Source organism: Pseudonaja textilis, chromosome 8 (genome assembly GCF_049901715.1).
Source record: "Pseudonaja textilis isolate UNSWEBS1 chromosome 8, rPseTex1.2, whole genome shotgun sequence".
NCBI classification, from domain to species: Eukaryota; Metazoa; Chordata; class Lepidosauria; order Squamata; family Elapidae; genus Pseudonaja; species Pseudonaja textilis.
In genome coordinates this window covers 29,964,406-29,983,062 of record NC_141997.1, presented here as the reverse complement: position 1 = coordinate 29,983,062, position 18,657 = coordinate 29,964,406, and the positions used below count along the sequence as shown (strand labels likewise).

Below are 18,657 nucleotides of genomic sequence, written 5' to 3'. Positions count from 1 at the left end.
TTGAATTAAGAGGGGGTGGACATGTTTCGTTTGTGGGAACGTAATGACTCCAGCCTGATTCCTTTCTTAATTCTTCCCCCAGGCTTTGCCTCTCCTTCTCCTACACATGGCAAAATCCTTTTGATGATTTTACAAATCTAAATTATTTACAATTATAAAGACCTATGAACTTGGGAAGACCTTACTTTTTTATGTTTCTGTCTTATACAGCTATAATTGTGGAAAACTTCTCTTTGTTTTATTCTACTGAGGAAGACCAGCTCTTAAGTTATAATGATCTTAGGCATTTTCAGATTATATGGAATATGGTTGATGACAAAAGGGAGGTAAGAAATTTCTCTGGAATACTATAAGCTTCATTGACTTGTTGCTCTGAGAATCAACTGCTAAAATATAGCAATTAATTAAAGTAAAAATGGAATGTTAAATCCTTAGAAGAAGTCTATGTCAACTTTTGTTGCTTCCCCATCCAGATCTATTATTCATGTTAGGATAGCCCTCCCATCCATAATAAGGTCCATAATATGAAATACAACACAATATGACTCACCAAGGCAGTCTTCCTTGAGAACAATCCATCCCTCTTGCCTTATTTCCCGTTGCCTATCACCAACATTACTGCCTGCCCCTCCCCCACAACAGCCCAATTTTCCCTGGCCCATCACTATCCCCAGCTTACAAAGCTCCATCTGACAGCCAGGTCACAATATAACTTTTCAACCAGTTGCCTGAACTGGCTCTTTCAGGCCTCTTCTGCATTAGTATACCACATTGCTTAATTTTAGACAGCCAGCTGCCACTACCCTACTTCAGTACGTTTACAAAGACCATAACTCCAATTCTACTCCTGCACTAATATAAACGGTGCCCTAACTCCCATCTACAGACTGAGCCATTCTGAATATCACTCTTGCCCTCCTTCTATCTCTCATCCAGGAAACCAGATACCTTTTACCTTAGGGAGAGAACTGGCCAAGTGACAGGTTCAATGACAGCAGCAGAATTCAGCTTGGCATCTACTTCAACATCTGAGTTGCTCCTGCTGCAACTCACCTCAGCCACCCTGTTGCCAATGCCCTCCAAAACACCTCATATTGTAGTTATAATAGCAAAACGACTAGCTAAACCATTTATTTGGAGAATAATAAAATACAAGGATACAGCTCTTTACTGGTGCGGGTATTTTCTAATTGTGACTTTCTTTCCAGGGAGTAATTCCTACTTTCCGAGTCAAGTTTTTGTTGAGACTGTTGCGTGGAAGACTGGAGGTAGATTTGGATAAGGACAAACTTCTGTTCAAGCACATGTGCTATGAAATGGAGAGGTTGCATAACGGTGGAGATGTAACGTTCCATGATGTATTGAGGTATATTGAACAGCATAGTTGGGCTGCAAACCTGAACCTCAGAATTAACTCACAAGTTTCAGCTCAGGAAAGATTAACCAAAGAGATAGAGCTACATCTGTTAGGGTTTCACTGCATCTAAACAGACTAAAGATAGAAGTACAGTTTATAAAAGCACATATTTCCTTATAATCAGGGGTGGGATTCTACCAGTTTGCATCTATTCGCTAGAACCAGTTGTTAACATTCTAAGCAGTTCGGAGAACCGGTTGTTAGAAGAAATTACCGGCCTAATCCTGTAAGGAAGACAAGAAGGAAACATTCTGGTGTTTCTTACAGAAACTGCCTCTCCGTTAATCCTTATTACGTTCTTGGCATTCTTGGTTCTCAGGAACATCTCTGGAGTTTTTTTTCCCTCCTTTGCTGGTACTTTGCTTGTGTGGAATGACCATTCAAGGTTACAATGGCACTGAAAAAAGTGACTTATGACCATTTTTCACACTTACAACTGTTGCAACATCCCCACAGTCATGAGAGGCCAGGTGAGGAGACGCGTGCCTTGATGTGAGTGATATTGAGTTGGCCACGCCCAGCCAATAACATGACCACCAAGCCACATCCACCCAGTCACATGACCACCAAGCCACGCTCACCACCTAAGCCACGCCCACAGAACCGGTTGTTAAAAAATTTGAATCCCACCCCTGCTTGGATTGTATAATTACTTCAACACTCGCACTGTGCAATTATCAATGGACCCCAAGACATTAAGCATTGTTTTACAAATCAAACAAACATTGCAAAGGAACTATATTGTTGGACAATAGAGTCATTTTCCTTTTTAAAAAATGAATATTTACTAATATTCATTTCTTCTAGCATGCTCTCATATAGATCGGTTGACATCAGAAAAAGTCTTCAGCTGGAAGAGCTCCTTGCAAGGGAACAACTCGAGTACACCATAGAGGAAGAGGTTGCCAAGCAGACGATACGCATGTGGTTGAAAAAATGCTTGAAGCGCATTAGAGCAGTAAGTTTAACATTATTGCGTTATTAATACGCTTTTGAATGCTATTTTAAAAATCTATCAGAAATAACATGGCTTGACTGACTGTGCTTCACTGCTTGGGGCTTCGGGTTTTTTTGGTTTTCATACCACAGAGTTGTCATTCATTTCAGAAAACCAGCATGATTTTCTTTGATTTGGAACTCGATCAGGGAGTCCTTTTGTATGTCTTCATCCAAAGTTTCTTGCCCTAACTTATTTTGCAAAATTAGTATCGTCTCATTGAGGTTTCTAAAAAGAAATTCAGGTAGGAGCTGCATATCCACCCATCCTCTGTTCTTAGGTTTTAGCCACTGTTCAGCCATTTTAATCCCTGAAGTTTAATCAGGGAATAAAGAATGATTTTCCTCTATATTTCAATCCAGGGTTATAAAGAAAATTCAAGAGAAATAAACTCCAAATATTTTGCAGATTCAGCAAGCACAAAAATCCAGTGGTGAGAGTGAAAATTTCTCCACCACCCCAATGCCAGCCATGCTTCCATATGGAAAAGGAACAGGAAAATATGGAAAAGGAATACACACACACACACACACACACACAAACACACACGTGTATATATATATATATGTATATAGATCTTTGTTCAGAAACATTTTCTCCCGAAGATTCGAAGATCTAGGCGTTGATGAGTCTCATTCATCATCTTCAGGCTTCTGTCTCTCTTTCCAGCAATCCTTTCTCCTTTGCTTATTCCATTCTTTTCTGCCACTGTTGTTCTTTCTCTCATCTGAACAGGCTTGTTTTCTGTTTGGCAGAGAATTTTTGAGATGCTTTCAAAGAGCATTCCTATCCTCAGTAGAGCCAGGCTTGCACTGTCAGCCTCAATATGGCTCTACAGGGGATAGGAATGCTCTTTGAAAAAGCATCTCAAAAAAATTCTCTGCCAAACAGAAAACCTGGGCTCTCCGTTCAGATGAGAGGAAAGGAACAACAGTGGCAGAAAACAATAAAGGAGGACAGAATGGAATAGAAGAAGCAAAGGAGAAAGGATTGCTGGAAAGAGAGACAGAAGCCTGAAGATGATGAATGAGACTTCATCGAAACGCGTGCCTAGATACTTCAATCTTACGCTGGAGAAAAACCCGAACAACCAAAGATCTACATATAAATTACCCGAGAACCTCAGAAAACAAATATATGTATATGTGTATATATTTGTTAAGCCAAAAGCGAAATGAAACAATAAATTCAAAAGTGAAAGTTCACATTCGGGCTTAAGATAATGAAATTGCTGACAGGAATATTTATATGCCCAGTGACTGCAGTCACTTCCAGAGAGAATTGGAATCTTCAGGATCCTCTTTTCCAACTAGGTCCACGATCGTCCAGAAGTCCTCTTTGTCATTTCTGAGTGCTCCCATTCAAAATCAGGGAGCAACCCAGCCAAAGAATCATTTTGGCAGTGAAATCAGCAAAGGGAAAAAGGGAAAAAAGAAGTCCTTATCATCCAGTAGCCATCTTGAAAGGAAGTCCCTTGGAACTGGCAGTTACAATACTGCAAAAATTAAGAATTCTTGGACTACATGAATAAAATATAATAATGAAAAACACAATAAGTTTATTTTTGTCTTCTCTAAACCCAGTGAAGTCACCAGTTTTATTTATGAAAAAGTCACACAAATTCAGATATTATTTTATCACATCTTTGAACATGCCTATAATAAAGTCAACAATTCCCAAGTTTTTATTTTGATAAACCATAGCTCTTTGATCCCATCCATCTACCATCACATTAACCTTCTACATTTCTTTTTGGAAGAAATAGAGAAGAAAACAAAATATATCATGTTTGTCTTATTTTCGTAGAAACAACAGCAGTCATGCAGTATCATTCACAGCCTCCGAGAGAGTCAACAGCAGGAATTAAGCCGTTTCCTAAATCCACCAAGCATTGAAACAACACAGCCAAGTGAAGATATGAATGCTAACAACCAGGATAACAATGCACAGCCTGAGGTATGGGGTCATCCCTATTGTTCTCAAAAATCTCGGTCATTGGCCTAGAACAGTGGTGGCTAACCTTTTTGGGCTCCTGTGCCAAAAATTGTGCGCACACTTGCACTCACTTGCCAGCACCCAGAAGGCAATGCGCATTTCCCACTGAACCCTACTCACGCGTACGTAATACCCACCCACCTATCCCCTCTGCCCCCTTACCTACACTGCGCCTCACAGCTCATTTTTAGCCAGTCTGAGGCCTTTTTTGGTCTCCCAAAGACTTGAGGAAAGCTTCTGCAGGCTTTGCAGACCAAAAACTAGCCCCATTTCATCACTTCTGGTATTTTCAGAAAAACAGGAAGTGATGAAACGGGGCTAGTTTTCAGCCTGCAGAAGCCTTCCTTAAGTCTTTGGGAGATCAAAAAAGGCCTCAAACCAGACGAAAATCAGCTGTGAGGCGTGCGCATGCCCAGTAAGGTAAGTTTGCCTGCAGCTCATGTGCCAGCACAAATGCTCTGGCACGCATGCCATAGGTTTGCCATCACAGGCCTAGAAAGTAAGTCAATTTGGTATATGATAAGGGCATCAGTCTAGAAACTGAGAGGCCATACGTTCTAGTCCTACATGAAGCCCACTGGATTATTTTGGTCCAGTTGCTCTCTCTCTCAACCCTCACTCTTACTAAGTAGAACACTTCTGAAATATTGCCATGAAAACTGCAGAGACTTGTCCAGAAACTTGCCAGGAGTCAACACTGACTTGAAGCCACCACTCAAAAATGGCCTAGAAGCATTAGGAAAAATCACGAGTCTGTGCAGTAGGACACAATATATGGAAAACCATTCAACTGCATCTGACTACAACATATTTGGTATATACCAACCAGATCTAAAGCACTTTGGTAAAAGAGCAGACCTTTCAATTCATTCCTGCCCCAAAAATATATGTAAAGGACACGTATGATTTGAAGGCCATGGAAATTTGCTTTTCTTTCTTTCTTTTTCTTTCTTCTACTTGTCCATTCTTGTATGCTTAATATAATTTTTATGTTCAATTTTATGAGGCCTAAAAAAACATAATCAAAGGTCCTTTTTATTTATTTTTTCAGATTTTAATTCCTCTTCTCTTTCATTTTATGCAGGCAAGTAGTGAACAGCAACTGTTAAGCCCCACACTTTCTGACAGAGGTGGATATCGACAAGATTCTGGTGATTCTGGTAGACCTCAGCGAAAACTTGGACAATGGCGTTTGCCATCTGGTAAGTGAATAGGGGCATAATGCATATTCCCAAACTGATAGGGTTTCAGAATATAGATCTATAGCAGCTTTCCATATCAAAGAGAGTACAAAATAAATACAAAATGCCTTCGTCAAGTGACATTTGGAGTTCTTTCTGATACAGCTCTGAAAATCATCAAAAGAATGTTTAGTTACATTTAGAAAAGTTACATGACTACCTATCTTATGCATGATAATCCTAGGCATTTTAGGAAACGTGTCAAATATATTCTCAAGAGAAAAGGAAATGAAATTTCTGATTCATATTCTAGCCTAACATGAGCCAATTTCAAACTTCTTGTCCTTCAAAAGAAACTATGTGCTTGAAATGAATTCTGGATCACCTTAGGCACATTTTTGTCCAATTGGTACACCAAACAATTATAATATAATTTATTTTATGCAGACTGAAAAAGTATCTTGCCATAAGAGATTATCAGTGATGAATCCACATTTTATTCTTACAGCCATAGATTGAAATCTACCTATCCATAAGAAATGGCCCTCTATATTCATTGTCAGGCCTGTCTTGACTTGGTCCCTTAGCAAAGAAAAACCCTTGATTCCATTTGTAGTGAAAGGTGTAATTTTACTAAAAGCCAAGTGGATTACAGTAAAGCAGCTGTAAAAAGTTTGTACAAGAAAGTTCCCTAGTTAACATTCCTTTTCTTGTTCCTCCCTTCTTATTATCTCCTTATTATCCAGTCACATTCAAAGGAATTGTTTTGATAACGTTCCCTGCATCTACTAGATCAGGGGTGGGCAACTATGGCCCTTTTATGAATTATGGACTTCAACTCCCAGAATTCCTGAGCAAGCCATGCTAGCTCAGGAATTTTGGAAGTTGAAGTCCACAAGTCATAAAGGGGCCATAGTTGCCCACCTCTGTACTAGATGGTGAGGTGTTGCATTCCCTCCCAGGTCTTTGGCCTTGGGATGATAAGCAGATGTATCTGGAAGGCATGACAGGTAGTTTCGGTTTCCCTCTTCCCAGCAGCTCTCTCTCCCCTCATAGTCTATGGCAGGCTGTCATTTAGCAAAGCTGCAGCTCAGGATGGCAGTTCTGACATTCTGTCCCCCTTAAAAAAGGGTTAAACCTCGGGAAAGAAAAGAAACGAAAGATTAGGATTTTAGTGCGGTTTATCAAGGTATTGATTGTGAAATTTACGTACCAGGGGTGGGAATCACACGTTTGGCGTCTACCCACTCAGTTTCAGAAGGTGGGAAATGTTTCCAGAGGATTTAAGTATTAAAGTTTGCTTCTGTGTGTCTATGTGTCAAGGATCTCCTTGACATCCATCTCCTTCAATAAGCATAGGGGGCAGGGGCAGCTTTGTTGTGAGTGCAAAGGTGATGTGGTTGCAGTTTTTAAAAGGCTGCAGTGGAAAATAGAATGGATCTGTTGAGAGTTTTCTTTAATTCCACTGGGTTGATGATTGTAATGATGGGGAAAGGTCCAATGTATTTTAGTCTCAGTTTCTTTGAGGGTCTGGATTTCAGGAATTTTGTAGAAAGGAATATTTAAATATGTACTTTAAATACCAGATTAATAATGATAGTAATGCAGACTGAGTAAATAATTGGACAGTGTTGAGGGAATTATTTGTTTAGCAGAGTGATGGCGTTCAGGGAAAAAATGTTCTTGTATCTAGTAGTTCTGGTGTGCAGTGCTCTAAAGCATCGTTTTGAGGGAAGGAGTTGAAACAGTTTATGTCCAGGATGTGAGGGGTCTGTAAATATTTTCACAGTTCTCTTTTTCACTTGTGGTCCTCAGTGGAAGGCAGGTTGGTAGTAACTGATTGAAGTGTTGTGCCCACCTCACTTGTTTAGGAGAGTTTTTTGGGAATCTTCAGTGCTTCCAGTTTCTTGTGATCTGTCCAGACCTGCAAGAAGTGTCTCCAGATGAGTAACGCCCAGCAAATCACACAGGCTTCCTTTTCCCATATTGCCCACCTGCACTCTGAGTTAGAGACTTTCTTAGAGGTACAGGCACATGATTGTAGGAGTCCTTGTTGGTTCTTTGGAGGAGGATGGCACACACAGGATTGAGGTGTTTAAGGACGGGCTTAGCTGCAAACAGTTGATTCAGTTTCTCGAGTGCATTCCGTGGACCATTTGAGCGGTTGTCCCAGCATGGATTTTCCCTCTCTTTTAGTTTTGAGTAGATTGGTGACTGGCAGCATGATTTGCACAAATGCTGGAATGAACTGATGGTAGAACTGAGGAAGCTTTTCAGCTGCTTCTAGGAATAGCGGACTCCCCATCTGAGCACAGCTCATACCTTCTCTGGTTCCATCTCTACCCCTTTGTGAGAGATGCAGTATCCCAGGTAATCTAGCAAAGTAATTTGTTACTTTGTGAGAACTCAGCTCAGATGGCAGTTCTTACATTAGAGCATTTGTGTAGAATCCATAATTTTAATTCAGTTAGATATTTGGCGACATCAGAAGGAAAGAGGAAAATCTTAGCTCTAAGTGCCTGGAATAGAAAAAGAAATCTATGTTCAATAAATACTGTATATTTTAAATACAGAATACAAGGAATGTTCCGTTGAATTGGGATTATAGCAGAATAATGTCTGCCACTCAAACTGTTCAATAGTCAAATAAAGATTACAATGAATAATTATTATTCCTACACAGACTAACAGAATCAATAACATAAAGAATGGCAATAGGTAAAAACAGCAATGTTAAGTTCTTGGGGCTATATACAACTAGGCTTTATAGATTCAGAGAGTTAATATAAAAGGCTCGCCTTGAAGATCCATGGCTACTATGAGATGTAATGTTGGGTACCAGCTTGATTGGTTTCAACAAAGAGTTGGACAAATTCATAGAAGTCATGGGTTCAATGGCTATTAGCCTTGATGGCAAAACTTCTGAAGACCATCTGCTTGGTACCTAATTGGCTTCCTTGTCAGGTAGGTTGCCCACTATTGTTATAGATTGCAGAGTGTGATCCAGTAAGGCATTGCTTATGTTTTTATGTACTGATTTAAATGCATAAAAATATCTTCTGTAAATTTACAATTAAAAGGAGCAGAACTTCAAACTTGAAATGATTAAAGAAAAACCAGCCTATAGTATGTGTTCTGACTTAGGCTTCCCCAACAGCACGAAGCCGATTCCTAGTCCCAATAAACCCCTTTTATTTAGTTTACAGTGAATTTCTCTCCAGCAAAGTCCTGGCCAACAGTCTTTCAAGATATCTCACAATTACTGACCTTTATCAGGCTTGGAGAGTTGCCAGGCCAATATCTTTCGGATGCCACATTGTAAGAATGCAGGAACAGATCTTCACCCAAATGAACTAATTGCCTCCCCCATTCCCCTTTCGCTCCTCTTTTATTCCCTATTGGAGGGGCCATTCACCGTTCACCTGTGGCTTTACTCCCAAGTCAACCCTTGTTCCTTAGCTGTTCCCTTCTTCTGGCAGCTCTGTGCATGCGCACACTGGGAACAGGCTCCAACTGTTCTTCTGCCCCACTAATCTCCGACTCCGAAGGCAGCTGATAACTGTCAGACGGCCCTGGTCCCATCTCTGCCTCCGACGCAGATCACTCGTCAGAGCCTTCCCCAGATTCCAGGACTGGCCCATGTTCCTCCCCAACCTCCTCACTGTCCAAGTCTGCTGCCAGCTCTGCTGGCCGCTGGCGGGCCACAACAATATGCCATTTTTATATAAGATTTTTTTAGTACCAGTATACATTTATAATATATATATTGGTATACTACATTGCTAGCATTCTCATTATTGTTACCAATAAATGTAGTCCTTGTTTAATGATGTTCAGCAACCATTCAAACCTACAACCACATTGAACGAGTGGTACTTGCAGCTGGTTCTCATACTTGCAGCTGTCAGAGTTCTTCACTATCACATGATCACGATCCAGGCACTCATAATTACAAGGTCACACCATCCCATGGTCATATGATTGCCATTTGTGACTTTCACTGGTGGCTTCCCACAAGCAAAGTCAGTGGCCAAGCTGACATTGAGGTCAAGACATTGCAGTTAATGAGAGTGCTCTAGTGTCACTTAATAACAGCAACCAGAAGTGCCAAAACTGCCATCACTAAGCAGCGTGGTCACATGATGTCATGCTATATGACCATGTTGCTTAGCAACGGAAATTCCAATCCCAACTGCTATCATTACTGAGTTACTCCTGTACTACTCTTACATTGTGTCCTGTGGATGCTCAGCTTTCTCCAGTAGTTTTTTTTTTTTTCCTCCAAGTAAAGCAGTGTGTAATATGATGGTCTGAGAGAAAATAAATGGCCCAATTTAGCAACATAGGACTTGAATTCAGCCTTTCCTGTCCCAGTTGAATGCTCTAATCACTACTGCAGTAAATGGACTGGGCATGGGCTTACTAAAATTTTGTTTCCAATTGTCAATAATGCTGTTTTAATATATGAAAACGTTCAGTTATATATAAAAACAGTTTCACTATTGTAGAAAAAATGTGAAAATACAGTACAGTTCTATAGCTTATCAGCTTACATCCAGCAGCTGGCAAGGTATAGTACCTATCAGTACAGAACAGCTCAGAGAGGTGAAATTATGTGTTTGAGGAACTCCTCGGTGTAGATTTATCCCAAGAAATGTCTTGCCCTCTATAGGGGAAAAAGTGTGATAACAAGAGATACATAATGGAAGCCTTAAATTCATAGAATCAAAAGCTTCTAATTTCTCTCACCAAAGAAAATAATCCATGGAGTTAACATTGTGTTTCCTCTTGTTGGTGTTACTGAGTAATTAATTACATATTTTTTTAAAAGAAATCTTTTCATTAGGCTTCAGAGATGGCAAATATTTTGCCACAAATCCACTTTTCATCATACCAGAATTGCTTAGCATGATGATGATTTATTTGCAGTGAATATTTTTCTCTTTCATTTCCTAGCCCCAAAACCAATAAGCCATTCAGTGTCTTCAGTCAACATAAGAATTGGGGGTCGGACAACTATGAAATCCGTTGTGTGCAAAATGAATCCTATGTCAGATGTGGCTTCATGTGGATCAGAAGTTAAGAAGTGGTGGACAAGGCAACTTACTGTAGAGAGTGACGAGAGTGGAGAAGACCTGCTTGAGATCTGACTGAGAAACAATTCCTGTCAAAGATACACTTATGCAAAACAACTGTGAAGGAATAGCATCTCTGGATGTTGCTGTTTTTTAATAAGTGGTTCTAATTGATTGTTTATATCAAGATAAGCTTTGGAACTCACTGTCCTTTAACTTGGCAAGATTTACTACTTAACGTTTATTTTGAACATCCATGATTATTAATGAGCAACATAAATGTTCAGGAAAAAATAGGGGAGTTTTGGCCTTGTTCCTATAAATCATGAGAAACGCTTCAGGCTCTCAAGGCAGGGCTTCCTACTTGCCAGCAGACTTTCAGTATTGCTTCTCAGCGAACATTTGATACATCAGGTTTCTCTGAAAGTATATTGTTGCTTGCTAAAATTTGGGAAATAGCAGCACAGGACTAATAGTAAAATATGACGTGTACCAGGTTGGTATTCTGTTTTAATAGTATGGGTAAGTTATGAGGACACAACGTTTTTATTTAGAGACACCGGGATACAATTGTTGTGGAAGTAAAAGCACCCCAAAGAGAATATTGGTATGGACATGCTGCTAGTGTTTCACATCACTGAATATTTTTGTTTAGGTCAGAGTAGATGACTTCTTTCAAGCTAAGACACATGTTGAATGGTTGGGTTGGACTGTAATCCCCAAAACAGATAAACCAAGATAAAACCGAATATACTGTATTTTTCGTTTCATAAGATGTACTCCACCCCCCACCCCCCCAAAAAAGTGGACAGTGCCAGTCCCTTAGTGAATAGCAGCCAAGCCGCGATGGTGGGGTCCTTTTACAGTGCTAAACCCCACCTCTTCTGTCTTTGTCATTGCCCTCCTCTTCTGTCTCTTTTCCACAGTGCAGGAGTAAATAGGCAGAGTTGGCACATGAGAGGACACCTGTCTGTGGTCCTCTCAGGCTCCCCTGATATTTTGGTTCTTGTTTTTCTCCTCTAAACCTAGGTGCGTCTTATGGTCCGGTGTGTCTTATGCCGCGAAAAATACGATGTTTTTAATTTGATTGTATTTATTTTAGTTAAATTGTTTCCTATTACATATGTTTAATAGGATTACTCTGTGTGCATTTTATAATTTTCCCTTTTTTCAAATTAAATATTGCAGTTTTAGTAGCAATTTTGGGGAAATCTCTGAGGACACCTTGCAATACACAGACCTCAGGTTGTGCTTCTCTTATTGAGATAAATAGTATTTGTAGGTTAATTCACAGGTATCCTTGTCTATGTACATCACTTGATCATTGAAAGCAAACAATATTTAATGTATTTGATTTGTGTTAAAATTTACATGCAGAGATAGTGTTACAATACTTTCTCTGATATTGTCAGGATTTCCTTTCCCCTAAAATAATCATTTAAAGAAAACAGCGCCAATGTTGATTTTTTTTTCTATAGTATTCTATCCATCAATATTAGTGTTGTTTACTAATCTGGAATTAACTCAGGAGGATGTGACTTATTTTCTGTTTTTACAATATATTTTAATATGCAAGCATAATGTGGTTGGTTTAAAAATGGGGTTTCATTTTTCATTTTTAAAATGTGCTTGATTGAAGTTCACTGGTTTTTTATCAGTGCACCTGTTTAATAAGTTCCCTGCTTTTTCATCTTTGTTAATATCTATCATCTATTAGAAATGATACAAAAATAACCAATGTAGATGTCACTACTTACACTACGTTCTGTACATACATACATACATACAGATAAGTTAATACTTGATATTGAGTATAAGACTCATGGCAGGCCTAGAAAGAAATCTGATTTTGTGCTTCATTATCCCAGTTAGAAATGAATATGTTTTTCTCAGAGATTATTTCTAATTCGCTATTTTAAAGTTACTGTATTATTATATATGTATGCATTATATACTTAATCATTAAGTATGCGAGATTAACAAAAGTATGCTTTTGTAAGCTATTTTTAGTCATGCTTCAAATGTCTTTTTTCTTAAAATAAACTTGGATACCAATCACTATTAAGATAAGTATGAAATAATGCATTAAGAAAAGAAAATAGTTGACAATTCTAAGATTCTATTTATAAAGTTTCTGAATTCCAGCTGTTTAATGAATGGCAGCAAATGAACATTTAGGAGCACACAATTACGAACCTTCATTATGCATCTAAGCATCATAGAAAAGAGCCATGAGAATTGGGGGAAATTAAAGATTATGAAGGCTGGGGAAAAAATTGGCTCTAACCATTGCTCAGTTTCAACTACTCAATTATCAGTTATAGAAATGAAAATCCAGCAACTGATCTCTATCATTATCTCTCATCTCAAGAGTAAGGACAAATAGACCATCTTCCTAATTTTAGTTTTGTTTTGGCCACAGTAATGAAGAGTATGTCTTTACTACCTCTGAAGTGCTTTTACCTTCACCACAATCCCTTGTTCAAAACTTGAACCAGGTGGTTTTTAAATACAAAATGGAAGAGTTAAGATTTTTTTCAGTTTGCCTGTGAAGGATAAAGTTTGGCAGGTATCATAACTGAGCAGAATCTGAGATCAGTTAATGGTTCCTCCAGAAAGTGTAACCTTCTTTTTGTATGTCTTTGCATTGTGCTTTAATGGTGTGTAAAATATTTTATATTTGAAGCTTTAATGTATGACATTTCACAAAATGTCCTGTTCTAGGTGTAAAACTGCTGTTTCAAATATGAAACAATCTGTTCCGAGCATTTTGGAATTTTCTTTGAGCTATAACACAGGCATTCTGAGTATTTTGAATGTTTGTTTCCAAACCATAAATGAACGTCATATGTAGCATGACCAAACGATATCAAACAATTAAACGTATGGGGAGGAAGAAAAAGGATTTTGATGCCTACGCGTAGACAATAGTGTTTGTAGGGTTTTGTATCTGCTTTCCAACTATGGCATCTTTGGGGTGAGATCTTTGCCACTACCATCATTTCCTATGGAAAATATGTTGCACTAATATGACAAGTCCAGCTTGAAAGCACCAGAAACATAAGAGTTCACCTTAAAAAAAACTTTAAAACTGTAAATTGTCCATGTTCTCCAAGAGCCTTATGGGCATAAAAGTCCCAGCAAAACTAACAATCTTGTGTTAGGTTGATGCACGCTTCTGTTCTTAATGCAGGTTTTATTTTAACCAAAAGATATGTATCCACAGACTTGTATTACATTTGATTATTTTTGGTCACAGATTACTGTCTTTATGTAGTTGTCCATGTGTGCATTTTGCTGTTTAGAATTAACATTTACATGGAAACTTCCTACAATCTGTTTACTAAACCTGTGCATTTTATTGTTTAAACTAGATTACATCAAAAATCTTCAGAAAATATCATTCCTACTATTGTCAAAGATAGTTATTTGTCTTTTCTTTTATGTCTACTTTAACTTAATATTTTTTAGAAAAAAAAATAAACAAAAAAACAGAAGTGATATTGAGATTTATAAAATACGTTCTCTTGAACTTTCAATACTGTGCTGAATTACAGAAACTTTCCTAGCTATTATTACAACAAATATTCTTTTTAAAACTAGCAAATATCCTTTGACATATAATGTCAATAAAAGGCTGTTGCTTTCAGCGGTTGGCTGCTTAGAATTTCATTCTCAGTGGTTTTGATACATTATTTGATGCAATGTCTATATTTCATCTCATTTATTTTAAACATTTTGGATACTTCTCAACCAAATATCAGTAGTAGCTCAAAATAGCTTAAGTAGATAAAGAGTAGATTTTAGATTGCATCAAGAGAGGGACAGTTTTCAAGATAATATGAGGAGATAATACCACTTTATACTGCACTGGTGAAATACTACATCCAATTCTGGTCACCATGATACAAAAAAGATGTTGAGATTCTAGAAAGAGTGCCACAAAAGTCCCACAAAGATGATAACGGGCCTGGAGGCTAAACCATAGGATGAGTGACTGAGGGAACTAGGTATGTCTGGTCTAATGAAGAGAAAGACCAGGGGTGATACGTTAGCAGTCTTCCAATACTTGAGGGATTGTAAAAGAGAAGAGGAGTTCAGCCTATTCTCCAAAACAACTGAGGGCAGGACAATTAGAAACAGATGGAAAATTGTTAAAGAGAGATCCAACTTAGAACTAAGAAATTTCCTGAAAGTGAGAACAATTAATCAGTGGAATAGCTTACCTCCAAATGTTGGTGCTCCATCACTGGAGATTTTCAAGAAAAGCCATTTGTCTGGAATGGCATAGGATTTGCTGCCTGAGTAGGAGGTTGGAAGTCTCCTCCAACCCTATTATTTATATGTTCTATCGTAATAATTGCAATTTATTTAATTTTAAAATGTGCAAGAAAAAAACTAGCAGAAACTGAAACAAATCAATCAGATTTCTGTGACAGGAAAAGTTGTGAATGTTCACTTAGTTGAAGGCAGAAGTATTTATATAATTTAATTCCCTAAGGTTTTCTACTAAAAAAACCTATAGATCGGAGCTTTTGGTTTTGTTCCAAGTGATTTGACCCATGTGAGTTACAGCCCTTTCAAGGAAAGGCTTCTCATAGGAGGCTTTGCGTAGGTCTCCCAATTGTCAGTGACTGTATGGAAGCAGTTGATCATAGAGGCTCTTGGGTCGCCTCTCCTCCTCTTCCCGCTCAGCTCCACAGCTTGTTCTTTAACAGCAGCCTTTTGCACAAAATCGAGAAATTGAATAGTAAACAGGCAAACAGGTTCTAACATATCTGAAATCATATCCTATGGTCTGACCTAAGCTTAGTACACAAAATTGTCTGCTACAACATCCTACCTGTCAGTGACTACTTCACCTTCAACCACAATAATACATGGGCAAGCGATAAATACAAACTCAAAGTAAACCGCTCCAAACTCGATTGCAGAAAATACGACTTCAGCAACAGAGTGGTCAATGGCTGGAACTCACTACCTGGCTCTGTTACATCCTCAAACCCCCAAAACTTCAACCTTAAACTGTCTACCGCAGACCTCACGCCGTTCCTAAGAGGTCTGTAAGTGGGCGTGTACCATCCCTGTCCCATTGTTCCCATTTATACATACTCATTTATTATGTATGTACAGTACTTATACCCATTTATACTTACACGTTTATATCTTATGTTCATACTTACACTTGTTTTCTCATGCATGCTTGACAAACGAACTAAATAAATAAATCTGCGTGTTTGGCTAATCTAAAAAGTAGCCAAGCAAACTACTTTATCAATGTATTAGCTTGCCATATATGTGCAGTATCTAAGTGCAGCCCATTTGGTTTTGTTTCTTCACAAGCAACTACGGACAGTTTCTCAAAACCTTGCACAATGTGTGACCTGAATCAAGCTGCAGAAATGTAAAAGTATGTTACAGTATTCACTATTCCAGGTTTACAATGATTAGAAGAAGAACTGCAAATGTTCTTGTGGACGATTCTTTTACCTTGCTCTGAGCCATCCTCTCACCTTTTCTGAATTCTCACCTCTTTATTCGCCTTCTTCCTGAACATTTCCCAGGGTATCTTCAACCAGTTGGTTGCCATTACCTCATTGCAGTAGCACCAAATTTCAAACAAGGACTTATGAGCAGAGGTGGTATTCAGCAGGTTCTGACCAGTTCTGGAGAACCAGTAGCAGAACTTTTGAGTTCAGAGAACCGGTAGCGGAAATTTTGAATAGTTTGGAATACCACTTCTGACTGGCCCTGCCCCCATCTATTCTTTGCCTCCCAAGTCCCAGCTGATTGGCTGGGTCTTTTGTTGCCCTGCACAGGAGAACAGAGCTGGAAAGCAGGTTAGTGGAGTGGGGAGGGAATGCAGATTTTACAGTATCCTTCCCCTGCCATACCCACCAAGCCACGCCCACCAAGCCATGCCCACAGAACCAGTAGTAAAAAAAATTGAATCCCACCACTGCTTATGAGCTATGCTAAGAACCTAAGAATCAGTAACGATCTAATATCAATAATGATTTAAGATCGATAATGTTCTAAGATTCAGGCATACAGTATATAATATAAGGGGTCTGGAAACTTGCTAGTATATTTCTGTTGCTCATGTTTTTATTGCTAGACTTTTCAATCCTTGTTCCTTAAAGAAGACCCAGGTTTTGGCATCCGCTGAAGAATACAAGGAAGAAAGTCAACTGTTACGGCCGGTTTTATACTCTGCACTGCAAACCATCTGGCCCCATCTGCCATAGTGCAGAGGAGACTATTCTAAAGTACAGCAGGTTGGGAAGCAAAAAAACAAAAAAGGAGAAATTAGACAGCACCTTTGTGGACAAAGCTGCATTTGCCATCTGCCAGACATCACTGCAGTGCTCTGGAGATCCCTGTCTGCCCGGCTGGCTCCTAAGTTGGCAGCTGGACATGCTGTGTCTTTTAATTCTTCCCCGAACATCATCCGTGCTTCTAATCATGCTGATCTGCCATTTACATTCAGGCAGATACTGGTTTCTCATGGAGTTTTAGAAGTACTAATAAACTATTAAGGAACCCTTTGGTGTAATTCCTTGGCTTAAGGATCAATATATAACCGGCAGGAAATACGTCTAATTCTTTCCCAGCAAAATACTAGTAGCTGGAATTCAGTCAGTCGTCTTCTTAATCTGAATAACTTTCCTGACTTTTAAGGGAGGATGATGCATTATCAAGTCTTGCATTTGAAAACAGACACCACCACCACCCCAGCACAAACAAACAAACAAACCAGTAACATTTCTAAGGCTGTAGCGACGTTTTGCAAATCAAGCTTCTACTGTGTAAATGAGCTTCCATGCCTACAGGGAGTATTCTGTGGGTGAGTTGATACTTTATGCTACCTCTTGATTCTTTCAGCAGGATCTATTGAGTGAACAGCCATGATCGCCTGACTTTACACCCTGTGCCAATGCCCCTGAAGATGGACTCAAGGTCCAGACGGACCTCGAGGGACTTGGACACTGGGCTATACCTAACAAAATAAAATTCAGTGTGGAGAAAAGTAAGGTTTTACACTGAGGCAAGAAAAATGAAATGCACACCTACAGATAAAACCTGTCTCAATAGCAGTAACAATGAGAGAAGGATCTTGGACTCCTATTAAACGATTACTTAAATATGAGCCAGCAGAGTACGGCAGCAGCTAAAAAAAGCTAATGCAATCCTACACTGTATTAACAGAGGGATGCAAACAAGATCACATGAAATATTAGCACCCCTGCCTTAGTAAGACCATACTTAGAATACCGCATCCAGTTTGGGACACCATATTATAAAAAAAAAATGTAGAGGCTCTGGAAAGAGTTCAGAAAAGACCAACCAAAGATAATTAGGGAGCCGAAGGCTAAAACACATGGTTGCAGGAATTGGATACACCTAGTCTAGTGAAAAGAAGGACTTGGGGAGACATGGTAACAGTTCCAATATTTGAGGTGCTGCCACAAAGAAGATAGTGGCCAACCAAGTTTCCAAAGCACCAGAAGTAAAGACAAGAAACAATGGAAGGAAACTAATCAAGGAGAGAAGCAGCCTAGAACTAAGAAGAAATTTCCTGACAGTGAGAACAATGAATCAGTGAAATGTCTTGCCTTTCAGAAGTTGTGGGTGTTCCATCACTGGAAGCTTTTAAGAAGAGTCAGGACAGCCATGGTCTGGAATGATAAAGGAACGTGATGGCGAACCTATGGCATGCGTGCAGGAAGTGGCACGCAGAGCCCCTGCTGCCAGCACGAGAGAGGTTGCCCAGAAGAGCCTTACTGCGCATGCGCGCACACCCCCCACCAGCCAGCTGATTGTCAGTTATCTGCCGTACTTGTGCAAGGGGAGATGCGTGTGTGGGAGATGCATGTGCATGCGCGGGGGGAGTTGTACATGCACTGCATCGTGGGTGCAGGCATGCACTGCATCGTTTGGCACACAATGTGGAAATGGTTCGCCGGAGCAGGGGGTTGGACTAGAATAGGA

General features: G+C 39.3%; 1 protein-coding gene across 4 annotated transcripts in view; it reads left to right on the top strand.

Annotated features, from left to right (window-relative positions):
• NALCN (sodium leak channel, non-selective) overlaps nucleotides 1–14,085 on the top strand; it is a 222,852-nt gene extending 208,767 nt beyond the window's left edge. For all 4 annotated transcript variants that reach the window (XM_087937920.1, XM_087937918.1, XM_026708401.2 and 1 more), the window contains 6 exons: nucleotides 211–326; nucleotides 1,209–1,366; nucleotides 2,225–2,375; nucleotides 4,221–4,370; nucleotides 5,494–5,611; nucleotides 10,547–14,085. In XM_087937920.1, coding sequence (XP_087794046.1) covers nucleotides 211–326; nucleotides 1,209–1,366; nucleotides 2,225–2,375; nucleotides 4,221–4,370; nucleotides 5,494–5,611; nucleotides 10,547–10,740 — 887 coding nt within the window. In that variant the 3' untranslated portion in view covers nucleotides 10,741–14,085. The remainder of the gene's footprint in view (nucleotides 1–210; nucleotides 327–1,208; nucleotides 1,367–2,224; nucleotides 2,376–4,220; nucleotides 4,371–5,493; nucleotides 5,612–10,546) is intronic.
• Nucleotides 14,086–18,657: the final 4,572 nt, after the last annotated feature.